A 17,833-nucleotide genomic window follows, 5' to 3' on the forward strand; every position below is an offset into this window, starting at 1 on the left:
TAATGGTGTGGTATAGGCAAATGATTTTTTTTTTCTTGGAGTAAACTTAGAGACTTAAAATTTTTAATGGTGTGGTATAGGCAAATGATTTTTTTTTCCCTTTTCTTTTTAGGGAAAATATCAAGAGTATCACTCGTGTTTAATCGAAATGCGAGATTTATCCCCTCTATTTCTAGAAATATCAGACATATCCATTCAGTTTAATATAAATGACATATATATCCCCTAAAAATGTTATATTACAAATATCACCATTTTTCGTTTATTTTTTATAAAAAAATAATTTGAACTCCCCAAAATACCCTTAATTAAATAATTTTTTTATTTTCTATTCTATATACAAAAAATTAAATTAAAAAATTTCTTTATAAAAAGTTAAGGATTTTTTTTATAAAGAGAGATTTGATTTTTTTTAATAAAATAGTAAACAAATATTTATTATATTAAGGGTATTTTGGGGAGTTCAAATAATTTTTTTGTAAAAAATAAATGAAAATTGTGATATTTGTAATATAATATTTTTTAGTGAAGGTATATGTCATTTATATTGAACTGAAGTGATATGTCTGATATTTCTAGAAATAGAGGAGATAAATCTCGCATTTCGATTAAACACGATGGATACTCTTGACATTTTCCCTTCTTTTTACAATTATATATGATGTATAGGATATTTTGAACTTGTTGGGGGATGAAATAGTTCAATAGAATTCACTGTAAAATATTACCATTGGGATGAAATAATATCGCGCTAATATTTTGTTGGGGAAAGAAATTACCTCATTTTCAAAGTTTGTCTTATAATATTTTACCACTCATTTTTATTTCAAGAATAGCTTATTTGCGTTTTGCTAGGTATTTTAAGAATAGCTTGTTTTATGCGTACATTTCTTATTACATTCATTTTTTGTTTGTTTGTTTTTTTTGTTTTTTGTTTTTTGTTTTTTTTTTTCTGACGACGATAGATGAAATGTACTATTTTTTACGAAAACGTAGTAGAGTGTAGATTTATGTTACAAATACTAAATATAATTTCAGTGGTATTTTTGTTGTTTAATTCCTCCCTTATTTTGTTGCAGCGAATACGAAAAGTCGAATCAGAAAACCTTTCTTTCTTCCAACAAAAAAGAAGAGAAAAAAATAAAAGCCACTATCGCCAAATGTACAAAAAATGCTTTGGGGAATAATATTCGCGAGCTGTCCTAAACAAATCCAGTAGTGTCTCTTTCAAGTTCTGTTCAATCAACCAGGTTAGTAATTTCCAATTAAAAAACATATACTTTCTAAACTCTATGCTATATGATGCGAAAGTTCGTAACTTTCACCGTTCTTACTTACCGTTGTCGAGTTATTAAGCTAATATTGAAAAAAGAAAAAAAAATGATATGGGTTTCAGATTTTTTCAAAGATTTAGGTTTCTGCTTTGGTTTTAACTGTTGGGTATACTCTTCTGAGAGGCAAAACACCTCGAAGAAGTTCAGTTCGTGATTAAAAAAAAAAACTAATAGTAATATAAAAAAGGAATGTTGCACTAATCTATCTCACATTTTCACTTCTTATTGCTCAAAACGTTTGTGTAGTTACAGGAATATACGATGTAATTCCTGGGTTTTGTTTGCTTGGGTGAAAAGAGAAATGAAATATATTTTATTTTATTTAAAATGTCATGTTCGTGTGATAAAACCAGACTCAAATTGAGTATCCTAGAACTGAACTAACCACTGTTTTATTCTGATTTGCATTCTTGGTTATGGAAATATTAATAACAAGTTTGTGTCTTTCCTTTGATTGGCTTTTGAATCATCATCATCTTATAGCCTGACTGGACAGTCCGATCGATGGGTCGTATGAGACGTGGCGAGTCATTGGTTTCGAAGCTGTCGAGCCAAGGAATCACAATTTACCCTCCGTCACCGCCAAAGAAACCGGGTTCTTCGAAAAAACTACGGTCACCGACCACCACCGTGAAGATAGGGACTGAGAGCCAGAAGAGGAAGAATAAGAAACCGGAGCCGATTCTCGTACAGATCAGCGATAGCGATTTGCGCGAAACCAGCGAAGAAGAGAACGACGACGCTCCGGCCGCTGAAAGTGTCCTCGGAAAGCGACAAGCTTCGAAACCGAAGAGATTCGTACAGAGCAGCGACAGCGAGTCTCGCGGAAGGGTCACCAAAAAACGACCCATTTCGAAATCGCCCGCGAAGGGAGCGAAGAGGAAAATAGTCTTACGAGGAAGCTCGAGCGAAGTAAACGAGAACGTTCTGGCCGATGATGAAGATGATCCCAGAGAACGACCCGCTTCGAAACCGCCCGTGAAGAGAGTGAAGAGGAAGAGAGTCTTACGAGGAATTTTGAGCAAAGAAAACGATAGCACTCTGGCCGATGATGAAGATGGTCTCAGAGAACGCCCCGCTTCGAAATCGACCGCAAAGAGAGTGAAGAAGAAGAGATTTTTACGAGGAAGCTTGAGCAAAGAAAACGATAGCACTCTGGTCGATGATGAAGATGATATCGGAGAACGAACCGTTTCGAAACCGCTCGCGAAGAGAGCGGAGAAGAAGAGATTCTTACGGGGAAGCTTGAGCGAAGGAAGCGATAACACTCTGGCCGATGACGAAGCGGATCCCAAAAGACGACCCGCGTCGAAACCGCCCGGGAAGAGAGTGAAGAGGAAGAGAGTCTTACGAAGAAGCTCGGGCGAAGAAAACGATAACACTCTGGTCCATGATGAAGATGATCTCAGAGAACGACCCGTTTCGAAACCGCCCGCGAAGAGATTGAAAAGGAAGAGAGTCTTGCTAGGAAGCTCGGGCGAAGAAAACGATCTTATTCTGCCCGAGGAAGGCAATCCCAGAGAACGACCCGCTTTGAAATCGCCCGAGAAGAGAGTCTCGCCAATAAGCTTGGACGAATCTCGTGGAAGCGAAGGCCGTCCGAGCGAATCTCAAGGCCGCGAAGAAAGCGAATCTCTTGGTCACGACAAGAGCGAAGACAAGGCCAAGACCGAAATACTCTCGAGGCTCGGCCGTTTTCAAGGCAAGAAGCTCGAGAATCCGACTTTTTCCGAAGCTGAATCCGGGAAGAAGGCCCTGATATCGTACCTCGTGTCGTCAAAGGACAGCTCGGGCGTCGAATCGATGATCGACAAGGCCAACGAGGCTTTCGCGTTGCTAAGCTCGTCCCGACTCGACTACGCCGAGTTCTTCGACTCGGTGAGAGACCTCATATCGTGGCGCTACGAGGTCGTCAGAGCGAAGAGCGAGGCCGAAAAGAGCCGGCCGATGAAGGAGATGATCGAGCGCCAGAACGACCTCCTCGAGCGGTCAAACGCGGAGGTCAAAGCTCTGGTCAACTCTGAGGCCTCGCTGGCGAGGGCGAGGGAGTGCCTCGCTTCGCTGGCGGAGTCGGCCGAGGCGACGAGGGAGCTTCTGAGGGAGCTCGAGGACAAGTTGGAGCGCGAAGTTGAGGCGATCGATGGGCTTCGAGTCCAATGTCGCGAGCTCGAGAAGAGCTATGAGGCCACGAAGAGCGAGCAAAGAGAAGTGGCCGAGGAAATGGAAGAGAGCCGAGAGATCGGAGAACGACGCGAAAAGGCCGAGGCTGGTCTCGAAGCCGCCGCGGCTCGGCTCTACTCGCTTTGAGATTATTTTGGATGCAAATGTGGCTAATTATTGTTCTTTTATCTGGGGTAGAAATGTAAAGAAAAAGAAAGTATAATTAGGGTAGCTACGTGTTTGGGAGCTTCTGTTTTTTGGTTTTTGGCACGTTTTTTGGGAGCTGCAAATGTGGCGATTTTTTTTTTTCCTTACTGCGAAATGTTCGTTGAAAACTGGCATTCAAATCCGAGTATTATGAAAAATAGAACCATCTGTCAATTATCAGTCTTTTAATGTTGGACAAAGAAATGAGACTGCTTTGGTTACACTTACAAATGGACGAAGGCAAATTTTGAGAGTTTTTTTTTTTTTTTTGAAAAGTGAGACAGACTTCAACCATAATAGAAACAAAAAATTGACTACGTAAACCACGTAAACTATAAGAATTGTAAATTAGTCAAACTTTGGTAAATACTTTGTAAATAGTCAATTTGCATACGTGGCAACCTATTAACTACCTTTTTTACTTGTTTGGTTGGATTAAATAAGTCTTTTATTAATATGTTAATAAATTAACTTGACTATTTACAAAAAATTAACGAAAGGTGGGTTATATCTCAATTCACTATAACCGTGTAGCTATATAACTTAATAAAATTACAGCCTTTGAGGACAACCTCCGACCACATTATATTACAACAAAGATCAATATCAATAGCAGATTTATCCAAGTAATGGGCCACATAATTGCAAACTCTAGGGCATGAAACAAGACTCAAGCTTATCAAAGAAATCAGAGAGAGAGAGAGAGAGAGAGAGAGAGAGAGAGAGAGAGAGAGAGAGAGAGAGAGAGAGAGAGAGAGAGAGAGAGAGAGAGAGAGAGAGAGAGAGAGAGAGAGAGAGGATAGTACTCAGGTCCGAACACGGTACTCTCTCTCACGATAAGAGGCAATCGGAATTAACCTCATATGCATTACCTCGAGTGTCAAGGGTGGATACATCAGCACTAAAGGTCCGTTTGGAATTCGAAAAATGTGAAAGGAAATTTTTTTTGAAGAAAAACGAAAATGTTAGAGAGAATGCCTTGTAGATATCGATGTTCGACGATCGGTCCTGCCCGGTATTGTATTTGAAGCAGTTGTTCGAATTTCTTATGATATGCAATTGAAATAAATTCATGCTAATGGTTAAAATAGTGCTTTGAATATCGAGGTTCTTATTTTACCCGAGGGTTACTAAAGCTATCAACAATTCTTTTAGCTTGATGGAAATAAAAAGTTTTTCCTTTAGATTCTATAGAGATAGATAATGAAGTAATTAGAAAGAGTCTTAGAAGCTACTTCTATAGAGATCTTCTAGAAAGCGGGTCAATTCAAAGAATATCAAAATTCTCTATTATGTTTGGAAGTAGTGAAAAATATAAGAGAAATAAAATTAAAATCCTTAGCATTTTCTCCTCCGGTGGCTGCTTCTGCTTCCCCGCCAAAAACCCCGTTCCTATTATTCCAAATATGCCAAGCCAAAATGAGGAACACATTTTGATAATACTAGATGAGATATATTTGTTCATTTTTTTATTTTATTTTTGAAAAAGACTCCCGTTAAAAATTTTCTTAGCAAACTCAAAATGAAAATCTCGGACTAATCCAACATTTAATATTTAAAACTAAAAAATACAAAATAAAATAAATATATGAAGGACTAAGTTCATCAACTATTTATTTTTTGAATTTTGACCTATCTTAGGAAATAAATAATATGACCAATAAGTTCAGCAACATGCTGTAATTCCATCCATATAAAAAGAAATCTAATTAGAATTAAAACAATTAAGATTTCACTTTGAAGTGTTAGAAGTTTAGAACATAGTTTTAAATTCCGACGAAATTCGGCGGCGGCGCCGCTGCTGCCGGAGCATAAACGGCCGGTGAAGTACAAAATTTTCGTTTTATCGTTGTTTTTCGCCGAAAGTCGTCGTTTTACGTTTTATGTCGTTTTTCGTCGAAATGGTACATGTTTGAAATTAAGCAGAGCACCAGGGTAGGAGAAGTAAGATTTCACAGAAATAAAGGACCAAATCGCAAAGACACAGCATTCAAAAACCTTAACCTGAAAGGCTCGGTTGAAAACGACGTCGTAATTGAATAGTATAAGACAGCACATTTCTACCATCTTACAGACTTGGCCTTCTTTTCCATCGATCTTTGAAAATCAAAACCCTTACCTTGCTCTCTCTGCATTCCATCGTTTACTTTCTCTCTCCAGAGCTCAGAGATCGCCGGAGATGGGGAGCGAAACCGAGCCGGCGAAGCTTCTCTTGCCGTACCTTCAGCGAGCAGATGAGTTGCAGAAGCCCGAACCTCTCGTCGCTTATTATTGTAAGCAACAACTCTCTCTCTCTCTCCCTTCGATTATGTGGAGTTCGAGCTTTGTTTTTCTTACGGTTATTGGATTCATTTCTCAGATGTTGCTTCGTATTGTGTTGTTCTTTTCCGATATTGATTTGGATGTTTTGGTTGTTGGTGTTGTTTCGTAGGTCGATTATATGCAATGGAAAGAGGTTTGAAGATTCCCGCTAAAGAGCGTACAAAGACGACGAGTTCATTGCTTATTTCTATTATGAACCAGTTGGAGAAGGTAATTTGATCTCTTTTTGCTTCTGGTTTATCTGCTAGGAAAAAAAGCGTTTATTTTTTCATCATTGAATTGGCTTTACTTAGTGTAATTAGATTGGATGTTTTGATGGACATACTAGCAGTAAACTGCGAATCTTTTTTTTTTTTTTTTTTGGTGCGAGAGAAAATAGCTCAGTCTAAGTATGTTTTGGGACCTGCTTTGAGCGAGGCTCTGAGTGACTTTTGGCAAACCAATCTCATAACTTTCTGTTTAGAGACTCTCTTTGAAGTACTGTAATGTGTTTTTCGCTGCATGTAATGTACAGTTATTTTGAATTCGTGGGCTTGATATATGCACAGCACTATTGTTGAGGCTCCGAGTGACGTTTAATATATTAGTAGCCTGGTCTTAATGTTCATTAGGATTTGGAACACCCTCTTTACAGCCAGTGTATAATGTGTTTATGCTACCTATATTGTCTGTGCGTTTTGAATCTTTGTTGGAGTTGTGATTTGTAATATTGTATAGCACTAGTACTGAGGCTCTGGGTGAAGATTAATTTACCAGTTGCCTGATCATTTAACTGTGCCAGAAAGAATTTTGGGACCCGCTTTGCAGCGAAAAATACCAATGTGTTTCAACTGCCTGTAATGCCCGTACAGTTTGAATCTTTGTTGTGTATACCAATGTGATTTTTATATTTAGCATTAGTACTGAGGCTCTGAGTGACGATTAGTTTACCAGTTGCCTGATCATCTTACTGTGCAAGAGAGATTTGGGATCCGCTTTGCAGTGAAAAAAATCAATGTGTTTCAGCTGCCTGTAATGCCCTTACAGTTTGAATCTTTGTTGTGAGTTTTAGATATAGCACTAGTACTGAGGCTCTGGGTGAAGATTAATTTACCAGTTGCCTGATCATTTAACTGTGCCAGAGAGAATTTTGGGACCCGCTTTGCAGCGAAAAATACCAATGTGTTTCAACTGCCTGTAATGCCCGTACAGTTTGAATCTTTGTTGTGTATACCAATGTGCTTTTTATATTTAGCATTAGTACTGAGGCTCTGAGTGACAATTAGTTTACCAGTTGCCTGATCATCATACTGTGCAAGAGAGATTTGGGATCCGCTTTGCAGTGAAAAAAATCAATGTGTTTCAGCTGCCTGTAATGCCCTTACAGTTTGAATCTTTGTTGTGAATTTTAGATATAGCTCTAGTACTTAGGCTCTTAGTGAAGATTAATTTTCCAGTTGCCTGATCATCTTATTGTGCTAGAGTAAAAATTTGGCACCCGCTTTGCAGCGTTAAAATTGTAACATGTTTCGGCTGCCTGTAATGCCCTTAAAGTTTGAATCTTTCACGTAATTAATAAATATGTATGTATCTCTAATATATATACCAAGGCTCTAAGTGATGATTAGTTTACTAGTTGCTTGACTATATCACTGTGCAAGTGAATAATTTGGGAACCACCTTGCATGGCTAAAATGTAATGTCTTTCGATTGATCGTAATGCTCTAACAGTTAAAGATCTTTATTATATGTATGGCATCAGTACTGAGGCTCTGTGTGAAGATTAATTTACCAGTTGCCTGATATTACTGTGCTAGAGAAAAAATTGGGACCCGCTTTGCAGCGATAAAATATAACATGTTTCTGCTGCCTGTAATGCCCTTACAGTTTGAATGTTGTGCTGTTATATTTTAGCATTAGTACTGAGGCTCTAATGACGATTAGTTTATTAGTTGCCTGATCTTACTGTGCAAGAGAAATATGTGGAACCCGCTTTGCAGCGAGTAAATGTAATGTGTATCTGCTGCCTGTAATGCCTTAACAGTTTAAGTTATTTTGTAATTTAAATACATAGCACTAGTACTAAGGTTATGATTAATGATTAAGTTACCAGTTGCCTGATCTTGCTGTGCAAGATTAATTTTTTACACCCATTTTGCAGCAGAAAGGATAATGTGTTTCTGCTGCTCGTAATGCCCTTATAGTTTTAATGTTTTGATTTATTAGCATTAGTACTGAGGCTTTGAGTGATTATTAGTTTACCATTTGCCTTTTCTTACTGTGCAAGAGAAACTTTTTGGGACCCGCTTTGCAGCGAAAAGTATAATGTGTTTCTGCTGCCTGTAATGCCCTAACAGTTTAAATTTTTTTCAATGAAAATATATAGCACTAGTACTAAGGCTGAGTGACGATTAGTTTACTAGTTGCCTGATCTTTCTGTGCAAGAAAAGATTTTGGGACCCGCTTTGCAGCGTAATTCGTAATGTGTTTCTGCTGCCTGTAATGCCCATACATTTTATTCCAATGCCCATTATTTCGTTTTTTTTAAAATTTTCTGAACAATAATTTGGGGAATCTTATTTATTAAGTCACATCTTTATTGATATTTACAAACCTGGTTTTTACTTGATAGGATAAAAAGTCTCTGGAGTTAGGGCCTGAAGACAATCTCTACGTGGAGGGTTTTGCCTCAAATGTCTTTGCTAGAGCAGACAAGCAAGATCGAGCTGGGCGAGCTGATTTGTATGTCAAATAATGCTCTCATTAATTCAAATGCTTCTTTAGCTATAATGTCCGATAACTTGAACTTCTTGCTCCCTTTCCTTTAGTACTAAGAAATTATATTTATTAATGCGAACCAATATATAATACAAGGGTTGTTGTTTCCTTGTTGGTGCAACTTGAGGATATTATATATGCAAGAGTGACAATGTGAATCCCTATTCCATTGATACTTGACATACGTGCTCCGTATTTTTTTTTAATCTAGATTATTTTTATAAATGTTTCAGGAATACTGCGAAAACATTCTATGCGGCTAGCATTTTCTTTGAGATTCTCAACCAGTTTGGCCCACTTCAACCTGATGTCAGTGCAATGACACTCTGTCTAAGCTTAAGAACATTAGTGTATTAGTTGGATTTCGATGGTCTTACCAATTAATTGAGGTGCTTATTTTCCGTTCTATGACCAATATGTTACAGATTGAGCAGAAACAGAAATATGCAGTTTGGAAAGCAGCTGACATAAGGAAAGCCTTGAAAGAGGGAAGGACGCCCACTCCGGGCCCACCTGGGGACGAGGAAGAACTGCCTGTACGTATCTAAAGCTATCATTAGTTTTTATTTTTATTTTTTTTATTTTTATTCAGTTTATTGATTAATGGGAAGATAGGAAAATATCATAAATGAATACCCCGTGTTTAGCTGAAATGCGACATTTATATCTTCTATTGTCATCTTGATCACAAAACATGTCCTAAATTTTCAGAAAATATTGATAATATCCCTTGAGCTTATTCTTTGGCTCTTGAGCATAGTAAGTTATTAAAAGAGATTTAAAGACCCTTATTTAAAAAAGAAATAAAACAACATATAAAATTGCAAAAACTATATATACTCCATTTTCTATAGATATTAATAATTGTGTGATTGTTTTTAATAGTTTTATTTATTAATTTATTTTTTTCTTCGAAATGAAGTGTAATTTATGTTAAAAAAAATTAAAGGTAATTTAGCCTTAAAATATATCGTATAGAAAGTTAAACAAAAATTGAATCTTAGCCATTAAATTGTACTTTTTTAATGCGATGGAAATTGCGACAATTTTATGGAAACACGGGGGATAGTCATGATCGATTTTAGAACAAAAGATGTCATCCTAATATTTTTGATTTTATTCACAACCATACATGTCTCTGCTTAGAAAGCTATGGTCACATGATCTCGAACCATTCATGAAATCTTTCACATTTTGCAGGATATTGGGCCAAGCGAGCCATCTTCAATAAACTCCAGACCCGAACCCGATCCATCTCAGTTTCACGATTCAGTCAACGACCGAGAGCCCACAAATTTCCCTCCACCCGCAAAGTTCCACGACAACCCGAAGAACGACCAAAACCCGACGAACATCCCGGGGCCCACTTTCCAGTACCACCACGATAAACCCAGCAACGACCACCAATCATCACCGAGCGCTCCGCAACACCATTACAACGACGAACCCGTCGACCGCCACCTGTCGAGCTTCCCGTCGGTCCCTCAGACTTACCCGACCCCCGGTTACTCTTCGCGGGACGATTTTCCTCCGTCCGAACCGTCGGATTACGCTCCGCCGTACCATCACCAACAACCATCGTACGGCCAAGATCATCCGCTGCCCCACCATAACAGCTTTCCCAAACACCACCACGAAGCCGCTCCTTCTCATCCCTTTCCTCACTTCCAATCGTACCCGAGTTTTTCCGAGAGCAGTCTTCCCGTGGTCCCACCGAACTTTCCTCCTCCGTACTATCAGGGCTCCGATGGTAATTTCGCTCCGTCGAGCAACGTCTCGGTTTCTCCGGCGCCGGCTCAGGCTCAAGCTCCGGTGCCGGCACCGGCACCGGCTTTCGAGTACGATTGTAATTACATGCCACCGCCGGAGAAGATCACAGAAGCTCATAAGGCGGCGAGGTTCGCGGTCGGAGCTTTGGCGTTCGACGATGTCTCGGTCGCTGTGGATTACTTGAGGAAATCGCTCGAGTTGTTGACCAACCCTTCGGCTAAATCAGGTCAATGGACTTGAATGATTTTTTTTTTTTTTTTTTTTTGGGTATATTTGTATAAAAGAAAAGAAATGCTGTTTGTGATGGACATTGTTGATATATTATTACCGGGTGTTGGTTAAAACGTACATGTCACTTCTGTATTTACGAGTGCCTGAGTTGAGTCTTCTTTACATAAAGGGATTTCTAATGGATCTCAATCAGTTTCTAACTGATCATAGTTATGGATAAACATTATGGTTAAACATATGCCACTTTTTTTTTTATAAAGAAAAATACTTTGTTAAACATAATACAAAGTTCCCATAAAGTAGGACCCAATGCATGATAGAAGAGACCTTTGAAGGAAAAGAGAACTTTGGAGACTTTGACGACAATTACCCTAAATTTCTCGAATAAAAATACAGAGAAGAATAGAGATCTGACTTTATGTCAAGGGATTTGGGAATATTAGTAAAATTAAAAGATTTTTTTTTTCTTTCCAAAATCAAGCATAAACAAAAAGTGTAATCATTATCGTAATTATTGCCTGTGTATATAGTTAATAAATTTAAAATTTGCTAATATATATGTCAATAAATTCAGTATTTATCTATAGTCAATAAATTCAGAATTTGTTAATATATGTCAATAAATTCAGAATTTGTTAATATACATGTCAAAAAATATACGATTTAGTGACATTTGTTAACAAATTCTTGATTTGTTAATATATATGTATGTTTTTTATAATTATGATTTTGGATTTTTTTTTTCGAATCAACCAATATTTGTGTCCAATTCCGTCACACATGGCTTTATCGAGTGAAGAAATGAAGACCTGAAAGAGTATTATATAACTCCAAAAGGAAAATGAAAAGGAAAAGAAAAAGGAGACTAAATGCTCCTAACCTTTTGAACGAAGAATGTAGATGATATTATTTAGTTTAATAACCGAAATAACTGCCAATTTTATTCAAAGCTCATAACCCATTGTTTGTTTAATTAATATTTTTCAAGACAAAAAGTTATAAAGAAAAAAAAAAGTGAAGTGAAGAAAAGTATAAAACTAAAAGGGTTACGAAAGAAAACTACTTTTTTTTCAGCGTAATAATTACTTGCAAACTTATCATTACAAAGTTACGAATGAAACGCAACGATATATCATTCAAAGCTCTTACTATCAGCTAACTTTATTTACCATGGTTTACATTAATAAAAAGGGAACACAAAGTCACAAAGCGCAAATATATATCACGAATAAAGGTAACTACACCAGTCAGTAATAACAACACCCACGACAATATAAAACATCAACACACCAAAAAAAAAGGAAAAAAAAAAAGAAAAGAAAGATAGCTAGCTAGCTAGCATAAGAAAGCCTTAGATGAAATTTTTTTTTCCCTCCTTTCTCTATGTGTTTGACTCCTCATTTTCTATGCAAAATGGAGGTAATGAAACAAACTAAAGAAAGTGGATCTAAATTTTTTAAAATAATAAAATAAAATAAAAAAAACTAAGCAAAAGAAAGAGAGGCAACAATGTGAGAGAATTGAAGCTGCTCAAGAAGCTCTTTTGCTTGGGCCGTGGCTCGGGTCTCGACCCTCGAGAAGAGCTCTTCGCTGAGCCGTTCTCCTATGTGAGCGTCCACCAAAACTCCGGCCACGCTCCGGCAACTATTGGCCAAGGCCCGGCCCACCTCGGCCTCGTCATCGGGCCGGCTCACCACAAGTGGGCTTCCACCTTTGAAAACCTCGAGCTTGTTGATCGAGAATGACCCGTCGGCTTCAACGACCTCCTTGAAGTCTTGTAGACTCGGCGCATAAACCGGGATGTTAAAATTGTCCCTTCTCTCACTACTTATTAGCCCCTGAAAATTGTTACACAATTTTTTTTTGTTATTGTTAGTAAAAATTAGAGATTAATCTCAATTGTGTTAATTGCTTTTTTTTTTTTTTTTTTTTTTTTTAACTTGAGTTTTTATTTGTCGCTTATTTATAATATGTTTAATATAATTTGATTTGGTCTATGACTGAAAAGAGGGACATAACCATACCCTTCTAGTTTGATTGAAAAAGAATACTAGTACAAGTAATTTCCAAAATGTAAAAGAAAAACAATATAAACAAGCAAAAGGTTTTTCATAAGTTTTTTATGATACAGAATTACATAATACAATTTTCAAATATAATTAGGTTCTTTTTAAGTTTTTTTATTTTTATTTTTATTTTGTGTGTGTGTGTGTGTGTGTGTGTGTTTAATGCAAGGATAACGTGTTTTTAAAATTGTAAACAATCACTCTTGATGTTTTCATTTAAAAAATAACGTGTTTTATTTAATGTTTACGATTTCATTTATAAAGAAAGTATTTATTTACCGCTTGAAAAAAATGTTATTTTTTAAAGGATTTAAAATTATCGTTATTTTATAAATATTACATTATAATACAGTTATTTTTGTAATTTTCTTATCTCAATTAGCTATACAAACATATTAGAATATCAATGCATGGACCACATATCACATGTACGTATGTTCATTTACCTTGGGGTAAAAGTAACATGCGTAGGTTAAACTTTAGGATACTAAATGTATTTTTCATGTGTATATATAATATAATATACTATGTAAGCTAGGCTCATAATTCTTCTATCAATGTTTATCATTACAATTCACACCGATTTTTTTCCCCTCTTTTTCTCTATGACCAAATGATTGTAACTTGCATTTATCACAGTTAATATATGAAAATTTAGTAACTAAGCAAATCTAATTCACCGTAATCACTGTATACGTACTCGCATGGGAAAAAAGGGGTTTAACAAGAAAATGGATTTTTTTTTTATTCATTTATTTCATAATCTTATCAAAACAATGATCCGATGCATGACTATGTACTCCTTGTCTCACTACACTAGATATGATTGTGTTGTGATATATAACATCACATAAAAATATTCTCATGATAATAAAAGTGGTCATGATTAGAGAGGAAACATAGATGGATATCGTGGACCAACCCACTAGCTACCAAATAGTTTTAACTCTACCGACACAGCGAAAACGGAGGGCCCAGATTGTTTGTAGGCCATATCCGACGGCCAACCATCATCGATGCGGTTCAATCACCACCAGTGGAATTTCATAATAAGGACTAAAGGGGTGTATTGTGATATGAAACAAAAAGAGCGCGTAATCAAGAGTGCTGATTTTTATTTTTAAATGCTATATGCCGTTCAAAAGATTTTTTTTTTTTTTCGCTAAGCATTCAATATTATATATTTTGTTTCAGAAATGTTAGGGTTATTTTTCCTTTTCTATAAAGTCACAAATATACTAAGTTCATAATTGAAAGTTGCTAATTTATTATTTCAACCCATTATCTTAAAATTCGAATTAATTAAAAAAAATTGTGTTAAGTAAGTAAGTTTTTATTTAATATAACTAATAAGTATAATTATTAAAATCTATATATAATTGTCACATTATGATGACCTAATAAAATTGAAACCTTATAATTATTAATTAAAAAAATATGTTTGAGATTAATGTACCTCATGGATAAGGTCTTCCCATGCATCTTGAAAGTGGGTCCCGAAGAGGAGGCCGGGCCCGCCTTGGTCGGTGGGGTCGAGGGAGGTGCGGCCGAGGCAGACGAGGAACATTGACCCACCTCTCTTCATCTCCTTCGATCTCGATCTCAGAAATCCGGCCAAGTCCGCCTGAAATTGCTTCTTGTAAGCCTTTGCCGTGCTCTCATTCGAGCCGTGGATGTAAACCCTCCCTTTGTTGTACGCCGGCGATCTTTTGTCCACCACGCATTCCGGGACCTAATAATTATATAAAATTCCAATTAATGATTTTTATTCATTATTAGTAACCAAACATTTAATGTATCAAAGAGAATTTTAATAAATTCAAGTAGTCACACTCATTATTAGGGGTGTTTTGTGAATTTAATGATATGAGCTGGGAGGTGCATGTTTTTTTTCCCCTTCTTTGGGTTCTAATTCAATTTGGACCAAACTCATTATTTGACTTAAATTAGTTAGAATTCATTGTAACTACATCAACTTGTACTTAATCAGCTGGCAAGAAACTTTGTACATAGAAACTTTTGATTGTATATGTATGTCTAGTAATTAAGATGTAACTTCTTGTGACTTAAATATTATATATACATACTTATCAATACTTTTACAAAAAGTCAAGGTGGGGCGTTGTCCCTAAATAATATATTATCAGTTTCTAAAATTGAAATTAGGGTTTGCTTACTATATATTTATATAAAATATTCTCAAGAGCAGTAATAGATTTATCTCTTATAGTGTGTATATATATGATGTCTATTAGTGTAATATAAATTATTGACGAGCTACTAGCTTCACTCAAACTTCTACTTTATAATAATGTACGTGTCGTTAGTATTATATACACTTCTCAAGCGTAAAGTCTAAACAATGTAAATTACGAGTACATTATATATATATATATATATATATATATATATATATATATATATAGATATATATAACCCTTTCTACTATCACAATACTATCCGAAAGAATATATATAACCCTTTCGTGTATATATACAATTTTTTATTTTTTTTTATTTTTTTATTTATTTTTATATATATATTCTCTTCTAGCTACCCGGCAACAAATTTTTAACATTTAAGATATATATCAATGGTGTAGAAGTAGATATTTAATACGTCATAAAGTCTACTACTGCATACCTAAAATAGCATGGACACATGTAAATCTTTTTATAATACATGAATATAGTACTATTCAAGGACTAATATCCGGATATCATGTTCATTTTGTGTGTCTCTCTACGTCCCTCAAATGAAAATATTATTATATTTATATGTTTAAAAGAGAAATAATAAAAAGTAATCAACATATTTTTGAATACTGGGGAAACATAACAAAAATATGAGACAAAATAAATTATCTGACTTCTTCAAAGACAGTGTTGAGTAAAAGAGGTACCTGAGAGAGCCAATGCAAGGAAAATGCCGAGTAAAAGACGTCGATAGAGTTCGCCGGAAAAAGCCTCCGGTAGAAGGAACCGGGAACTCCGGCGGCAAAATACGACCGGTGGTTGTCGGCGGCGAGGCACTCTTCCATGCTTCCACCGCCGGAGTTGGGTGGCAGGAGCTGAAAGAGAGTGTTGAAGTCGTTGCTCGGGAGATCGGAGAAGAAAGCCGAGAACTCGGGCGCTTCCTCGAAACCCGACGCCTCGTAGCGCTTGATCATGTGCTTCACGATCGCGTCGACGATGCAGATCGTGTTGTTCCCGCAGGAACACCCGAGATCGGCCACGGCGAATGGGATCTCCGGAGAGTTCAGTTGAACGCAGTCTAGGGTTTCCTTGAGGAGGTGAATCATGGATTTTGCATGAAGTGCCTGCATGGGAATAGTAAAGCTGTAAAAAATAGCTTGGTCTATACGTAAGTGTTATAGATATAATATCATGAATCCTATATTTTGCAAGTTCTTGAGTTTCAAAAATATATTTTACGAATTCTTGTTCATATATGAAACGAACATATCGTATTTAAACCAACAATATATATATGTTATAAGGTATAATATATACAAAACAGCGTATTAGAGATACCAACCTGAGCTTGGGAATTATTGGCATAGCTAGTCTCGCCTTTGCCACCTTTCATGCTAAGCAATCTCTCAAGCTTGACGTTAGAAACAACAACATTATTTCCCTTGGGAGTCATTCTAGTGTGTGTGTGTGTGTGTGAGAGAGAGAGAGAGAGAGAGAGAGAGAGAGAGAGAGAGAGAGAGAGAGAGAGAGAGAGAGAGAGAGAAAGAGAGAGGGAGAGAGAGAGAGTTGTTTGCACTATGGCTAGTTTGGATATGGAGGCTCTCTAAGTGATGAGTTTATATAGATGAATTGATGGAGTTATCTTATTCTTTAAGAAAATAAAAATTACCAGTAAAAATTTGTGCATTGGAATGAGAAGTTACATATTGTACGCTACATAGAGGACATGAATTATTATATTTATTTTATTATCTTATAGTGGTGGGGGATCACTATAGTAGGTGCTTTCTAAAAATTCTCTAATTGGGCCATGTGATTACTATTCCTTTTGAATTCAGTGGCACCACAAAAAAAGTGCACTGTTTTTATTTTTATTTTTGTAAAAAGTAACTATTAGTCCAATGTCGTTCTATAAAAAGTCGCATACATATTTGTCAAAATCACACCACAAATTATTTCTCTTCCATGTTTTTATTTTAATATCATTATGTTCAACCAACTCTTTTTTCAGACCAAGTAGATATATGTACTAATATTGAAATGACTCACTCTCTGCAACTGCAATATGTATATATACATATATGTATATATACATATATATATATATATATATATATATATATATATTTAATCGAGAGACAAATTCAATTCATCATCTTCGTTCAATAGTAGACATGAATATTGCAAAGCTTATCATATTCTTTTACATTGGGAAACCAATAATCTTTTTTGTCCGATTTGTATGGTGCATAGTACTATATATATGTATATATATGTATGTATGCATAATAGTGTCACACCTTAGAAAAATGATCATGACCTAAATGAAGTTACCATTTTATTCATTATGCCCAATGAATTCGCATGTCTCATGAAAGGACTTGTACTTATCATCTTTCCAAGAGACGACATAATTTGAAAACTCAGTGGGGGGAGAAATGAGATCTTAAATAGAGAGACACACACGCATATATACATGCATTTTTGTTCAGAATTGTTGGCCTTCTTTGTCTTCTTTTGTAAGAAAACATCCTCATATACATATGTGTTTATATATATATATATATATATATATATATATATATATATATATATATATATATATATATATATATATCATATTTTGTCTCTATCCAATGCCCATATATTAGTTAAATGGATTAATGGTTGCTATGAGAAAATTAAATCTTCAATTTATTCGTACCAAAACGACGATTAATTCATTATGATATTTGATAGCACTGATCTATGATCAATTTATATATCACCCGGCAAAGTTATGCATATGGAT

The 17,833-nt window shown here is 35.9% G+C and overlaps 3 protein-coding genes across 3 annotated transcripts; 2 read left to right on the plus strand and 1 right to left on the minus strand.

Annotated features, from left to right (window-relative positions):
• The first annotated feature begins 1,121 nt into the window (after window positions 1–1,121).
• LOC149398615 (uncharacterized) lies at window positions 1,122–3,949 on the plus strand. The gene is made up of 2 exons (XM_089615450.1): window positions 1,122–1,250; window positions 1,818–3,949. Exon 2 carries the CDS (start codon window positions 1,839–1,841, stop codon window positions 3,639–3,641), a length of 1,803 nt encoding a protein of 600 aa, XP_089471576.1. The 5' UTR covers window positions 1,122–1,250; window positions 1,818–1,838; the 3' UTR covers window positions 3,642–3,949.
• Window positions 3,950–5,779: 1,830 nt separating this feature from the next.
• Window positions 5,780–11,015, plus strand: EXT-LIKE (hydroxyproline-rich glycoprotein family protein). The gene is made up of 6 exons (XM_089615896.1): window positions 5,780–5,974; window positions 6,133–6,233; window positions 8,635–8,744; window positions 9,014–9,089; window positions 9,206–9,316; window positions 9,981–11,015. The coding sequence occupies exons 1-6, from the start codon at window positions 5,881–5,883 to the stop codon at window positions 10,788–10,790; spliced, it is 1,302 nt and encodes a 433-aa protein (XP_089472022.1). The 5' UTR covers window positions 5,780–5,880; the 3' UTR covers window positions 10,791–11,015.
• Window positions 11,016–11,757: 742 nt separating this feature from the next.
• IAMT1 (IAA carboxylmethyltransferase 1) lies at window positions 11,758–16,566 on the minus strand. Its single transcript, XM_089615149.1, has 4 exons — window positions 16,385–16,566; window positions 15,750–16,166; window positions 14,304–14,579; window positions 11,758–12,619 (listed from the first exon to the last, which is right to left on the minus strand). Exons 1-4 carry the CDS (start codon window positions 16,493–16,495, stop codon window positions 12,266–12,268), a joined length of 1,158 nt encoding a protein of 385 aa, XP_089471275.1. The 5' UTR covers window positions 16,496–16,566; the 3' UTR covers window positions 11,758–12,265.
• Between the last annotated feature and the right edge of the window lie 1,267 nt (window positions 16,567–17,833).

Source organism: Urtica dioica, chromosome 5, assembly GCF_054948205.1.
Source record: "Urtica dioica subsp. dioica isolate 48M chromosome 5, U.dioica_male_clone48M_v1_H2, whole genome shotgun sequence".
NCBI lineage: Eukaryota > Viridiplantae > Streptophyta > Magnoliopsida > Rosales > Urticaceae > Urtica > Urtica dioica.